General features: G+C 42.6%; 1 protein-coding gene across 1 annotated transcript; it reads left to right on the top strand.

Moving 5' to 3' along the window:
- Nucleotides 1–2,837: 2,837 nt before the first annotated feature.
- Nucleotides 2,838–3,776, top strand: LOC306646124 (olfactory receptor 7D4-like; the record flags this gene model as incomplete). The annotated part of the gene is made up of 1 exon (XM_079114587.1): nucleotides 2,838–3,776. One exon carries the CDS (start codon nucleotides 2,838–2,840, stop codon nucleotides 3,774–3,776), a length of 939 nt encoding a protein of 312 aa, XP_078970713.1.
- Nucleotides 3,777–6,000: the final 2,224 nt, after the last annotated feature.

Genomic DNA, 6,000 nt, shown 5'->3' with positions numbered 1-6,000 from the left:
TCTTCTATTTGCTGTGGTTTTCCAACAATCATTTTTTATTGTGTTAAGATGTTCCTGTTGGTTTCCTCGTGTCTGAGGACTCTCTTCTGGCTTCTAAGAACGGCAATAGGTGCTAAAACGTCGCAAAGACATTTTTTCTGATCAGGGTTCTAATTTCCCTTCATCGACCTCATTCTTTTATGTGTTATTGTTGACGTGACCTTCAATGACTCTCTGGAGGTCACAGATCTCAGTCTTTTTGGGCAGCCAACATCTGCACTTTTTGAGCATCTGCAAGGTGCTGTAGACGTCCTCGGGTAGAAAAACGAGCAAAACTGCCCCAACCTCAGATCCACAAATCAACTCAGCTTTACCAATGTGTGAGGGGCCTTAGGGAGGATCCCAGCAGCTCCACTGTGGGCCTCAAACTGTCCCTCCAGAACCTCACCCTGCTCCATCCCTGCTGTCTGTCACCCTGGCCGCGGCCACCCCCTCGTACACCAGCTGGCCATCTGGCTGGGTGGCCACACACCCTCTTCTCTCAGACTAAAAAGTTTCTCCCTCACTTACATCCCCCATGAGCAGTCACCTGTCCTTCCTCTTCCCACCCAATCTTTCCTGTTTCAGAGAACACTCTCCTCTCACCTTCACAGAACAAATTGGTCTGCAAGGATTCTTTCCTGTCTTGAAATAGTTAACGTTCTCAGGTTTCCATAACAGTTACTCTTTGTAAAGTTTTATTTATTTATTTATTTATTTTCCCCAGCACTTATTTTGTTTTTTAAATTTTGAAACAGGGTCTTGCTAAATTGCTTAGGGCCTCACTGAGTTTCTCAGGCAGGCTTTGAACTTGCAATCCTCCTGCCTCAGCCTCCTGAGCCACTGGGATTACAGGCATGCACCACCACGCCTAGCTATAAACAGTTATTATTTGGGGGACTGCATACTGGGGATTGAACTCAGTTGCACTCCACCACTGAGCCACATCCCCAGCCCTATTTTGTATTTTGTTTAGAGACAGGATCTCACTGAGTTGTTTAGCACCTCACTTTTGCTGAGGCCGGCTTTGAATTTGTTATCCTCCTGCCTCAGTCTCCTGACCTGCCAGGATTGCTGTAATTTTGTCACCTAATGTTTCTAGTGTCTTTTGGTTTATATAATGTTTGATGTTTGCAAACAAAACCATCAATTATATAATTTGCCTATAAAGTGCTGAATTTAGGACAAATCCTCTCTGCTCAATCCCAAGACACCTGGGCACACACTCTCATGTCCCTTCTGCATGAGTGTGATGTGGTATGTATTTTTTTTCCTCCTCCTATTTATGAAATCCCTCTGCTTTTCCTCCTATGGTAGCAATGCACCTGCCAGGAATTCTCCGAGACAAGAAGGCTTAGGGAAATCGATGAACTACAAGTGCTGTGTGCAGTTACAGGAGGTAAGACAACTGTGGTATTTACATTGATGAGAATTGCATCCTCAGTCGCTGCCCTGTTCAGGGGGATTCTGACCAATGGTACCCATGGAGACGGATCATCTTTGTGATGTTAGGAGCACTATCATGCCTATGAAATGCCCACTGTGAGTCCCCAAAGCCATAGGAGGGCTGCATGCATTATCCTATTGACTTTCACTCCCCAATCTTACATGTAGTGAGTATATAACTCCTACTGTGCAGTGGATGATAGACATCTAAGAGAGCTTAAATAGTTCCTCAAGATCACAGAGATGGCACCTGATGAACCAAAATTCTACTAAACGAGGTCTGACTCAAAATCCAATTTCTGAATGTTGTTCTCACATTGATACAATGAGAGAGATGAGAGATATGTTTCCAAAGTAATTATCCTAAAGGAGGATCTTAGTAAGTATAATATTTATAATACAAAATCATTTTTGAGATACTAATATGCACAAAGAGTTTTTAAACATCTCAAAAAATAGCAATAGTAGTAATCATTCATTTCCAAACAAATCATGTAAGCTGTGGGAATCACAAATTGATAGTGTTAAGTCAGAATAAGCTTTCCTTCTATTGAAACTCCATGTTTCTTCACTATGATAGAAGAATGAGGATGAATGAAGTTAAAGATTATCAAGAGAAGGTGATGGACTGTGTACAGTGATGCACGCCTATAATCCCAGCAGTTTAGGAGGCTGAGGCAGGAGGATGGCAAGTTCAAAGGCAGCCTCAGCAACTTAGTGATGCCCTAAGCAACTCAGCAAGACCCTCTCTCAGGATACAATATAAAAAAGGCTGGGGATGTGGCACTGGTTAAGCACCCTTGGGTCCAATCCCTGGTTTAAAAAAATGAAAAGCGAAGAATTTCTTCATATACTTTGGAAGACTCATGCAAGGAAGAAGTAAGTTGTTGAATCTATAAGATTCAATTCAGTTAGGAAAATTGTAACAAGTGAGTCGGTGACAGAAAAGAGAGAGAGAGATTTCTGCAAAATTAAGGTAATTCAAGACTGTGCATGATGACTCATGCCTGTAATTCAAGTCACTTGGGAAGCTTAGGCAGGAGGATAGCATGTTAAAGACCAGTCTCAGCAACTAAGTGAGACCTGGTCTCAAAATTAAAAATAAAAAAGGCTGTGAGTGTAGCCCATGGTAAGGAGATCCTGGGTTTAATCACAAATAGAACTAAAAAGTGAGTACATAAATAAAACTAAAGAAGCCAGAAGAATTTTACACATTTGAAATGAAAATGGTCTGTGACTTAGCTGAGTGGATCACAGTCACTGGCAGGATTCAATGCAGGATGAAAACCTCCATCTAAGGGTGATACTGTAAAGAGATAAGCAACCAAGGTGAACATGAGACATGGCTCTTTCTCAGCAGGTGTACCAGTGCTATGGAAGAAGGAAACCACACAGGTGTGTTACAGTTCCTCCTCGTGGGCCTCTCAGATGATCCTGAGCAGCAGCTGCTGTGCTTTGGGCTTTTCCTGAATGTATATTTGGTCACAGTGCTTGGGAACCTGCTCATCATCCTGGCCGTCAGCTCTGACCCCCACCTCCACACCCCCATGTACTTCTTCCTCTCCAACCTGTCCTTGACTGACATCTGCTTCATCTCCACTTCAGTCCCAGAGATGCTGATGAACATCCAGACACAGAACAAAGACATCTCCTACATCAAGTGCTTCACTCAGGCATATTTCTTAAACACCTTTGCTGGAATGGAAGATTTCTTACTGACTGTGATGGCTTTTGACCGCTTTGTGGCCATCTGCCACCCTCTGAACTACACACTCATCATGAACCCCCGGCTCTGTGTCCTTCTGGTGCTGCTGTCTTGGCTCCTCATGTTCTGGGTCTCCTTGGTTCACATTCTACTGTTGGATCGACTGACCTTCTCCACAGGCACTGAAATCCCACATTTCTTCTGTGAACTGGCTCAGCTTCTCAGGGTGACCACCTCTGATACCCTCATAAATAACGTCTTTATGCATACGACTACTGCCCTGCTGGGTGTGCTTCCCATGACCGGGATCCTCTACTCTTACTGTCATATTGTCTCCTCGTTACTGAGGATGCCCTCCCTTCCTAGCAAGTATAAGGCATTTTCCACCTGTGGGTCTCACCTCTGTGTGGTCTCCTTGTTCTATGGAACAGGATTTGGGGCTTACCTGAGTTCTGATGTGACCCATTCTTCCCAGAGGAGCATGATCGCCTCAGTGATGTACGCTGTGGTCACCCCCATGCTGAACCCCTTCATCTACAGCCTGAGGAACAAGGACATGAAGGGGGCCCTGGGGAGACTCCTCAGCAGAGGAGCTTCTTGGCTGTGATTCATTCATTGGCCTCAGGAATAAGGTTTTGTGCATATTGAAAAAAAACCCACTACAATAGTTTCAAAATTCTTATCTCTAGATCTCTCAGGACATCTAGTTCTTTCATTTAATTCATGAGGTCTATGACTTGACTCTTCTAGTTTTACACACCCCTGAACAACTCATCTCATAATTTCTTTGATGGCATCCCTGCTCTATCTACTGTCCATGAACCAGTCCTTTCTTCATTTTTACTTCCACACTGGTGAGTTTTAAATTTGAACTGGCAGCACTTACAATACCTTTGTAACCTCAGAAGAGGTTCTTAAGCCCTGGATCATTCACTTAACTTAGCTCTATGGGTTTGCATGTGATTGGTGCTGTTGTTTTGTGTTGTTGTGCTGTAAATTTTTTACTGCATGTGGTATGAATGCAATAAAGGTTAAACTTTGGTGGTAATTTGTATTGGTTAAGAGTTAATTACTTCCTACTCTCATATGAACACTTTCTAGTGGTAATGATCACCATCACCCTTTTATAGGTGAGGAAAAGGAGTCTCTAGGAACACAGGAGCACACACATGAACACTCACAAACACACACACACACAAACATAAAGCAAAACAAAAACTGTTTCACAAGGTTAACGAGGGATCAAGTAGGCAAAGCAGGCTTGAAACCCAGAACTCTGTCCGGATCCATTTTCTCACCCAATGGACAGCAACAATGGGTGTTGCTGTTGTGTGCACCTCCGAGGTTCCTGCACCAGCCTGGATAGTATTACTCCTTATCTTCTATCAGATACCTACCATCTTAGCATTTCCTTTCTCCTTTGAACTTGCACGTGGTCAATTTTTGTTTGTGTTTGTTTCTGTTCAGTTAAATACCAGTGGAAATTAGGTGGCAATTATGGCTCAACCATTTAAGAGCTCATTCATTATTTTTAATATTCTTCCATTTATTGGGCATTTGAGGAAGTATGTGTTGATATAGACATCTCACAGAATCAAAGCTGTCTGGAAAGTTGAGCTAATACATGAGGACTCCGCAATCCAGTTTCCCAGATTGGATCATTTTCCTGGGAAAGAAATAAGCTTTGATTTCTTTAAGTCTGTGGCATTTTGCACTGTTTGCTGCAGCAACATCACCTGCCCTACCTTGGCTGTTACTCATCCCATGTCTTCAGATCCTAAACTGAAACTCCTCTACTCCACAGATTTTTAGTGTTACGCTTATGTTAATTCTGAGATCTCCCTTTTCCTTCATGTGTGACCCTTCTTGAGAACTGTAATCCAGTTTCATGTTACTACATACACCCACGCATGCAAGGACAAGAACCTATTCTTTATTCTGCTTGTGCTGCTATAACAACACACCTTTGACTGAGTTTGTAAAGAGTGGAAATTCATTTGTCTTGCTTCTGTTGGTTGGGAAGTCCAAGATCAAGGCACTGGCAGGTCTGATCATCTGGTGAGGGTAGCGAGGTCTGGCGGGAGGAATGCTGTGTCCTCACAGTGCAGAAGCAGAAGGGCCAGGAGCCACATGCTCTGGGACACCTGCTGTATAAAGGCCTTTGTCTCATTGGAGGGAGGAGTACTTGCTGCCTCTCCTCCTACCCACTACTAGCAGTGTCACAAAGGCAGTACCTGAATTTTAGAGGGGACACATTCAAACCATAGCAATATGCATGCTAATATCTATGTGATTCACAGTCCTCAAGAAAATTCATTGATTATTGTGCCAGAAATACTATTTTCACAAAATGCAAATTCCTTTTGTCTTTAATATTTTGGAGCACCAGGGATGTAGCTTCGAACATGCTGTGCAGGTGATCTTCCACCCCACTACACCCTCTACCCACTCTATTTTATGTCTCCCAGTCATTACTGCTGTCTTCCTAAATTCCACATTCTCAGTGCCTTTGAGGAAAGAAATATCTTCTCTGCTCCCCCTGGACCCATACAGAGGAGCAGTCTCTGGCGTTCTTAATATGTGTTGACTGGATGAATCTAAAACTTTGCCTATGTGCAGACACACAGAATAAGAATTATTTGAACTAACACAGCATTAAAGTTTAAGAAAAATTTACTCTGATTGAAATTGAGCAACTATTGTGCAGTAAACTGATGTGACTTAAAGTGATTATGTATTTTCTTTTTTATGTGATCTCTCCTAGCATACACTATGTACTATATAGATTTATTAAACATCTTATGTCACACTAATATAAGAAATGCAATAAA

This window comes from Sciurus vulgaris (genome assembly GCF_902686455.1).
Source record: "Sciurus vulgaris genome assembly, chromosome: 16".
In the NCBI taxonomy this organism is placed as follows: Eukaryota; Metazoa; Chordata; class Mammalia; order Rodentia; family Sciuridae; genus Sciurus; species Sciurus vulgaris.
This window is presented reverse-complemented; position numbering and strand designations above follow the sequence as displayed.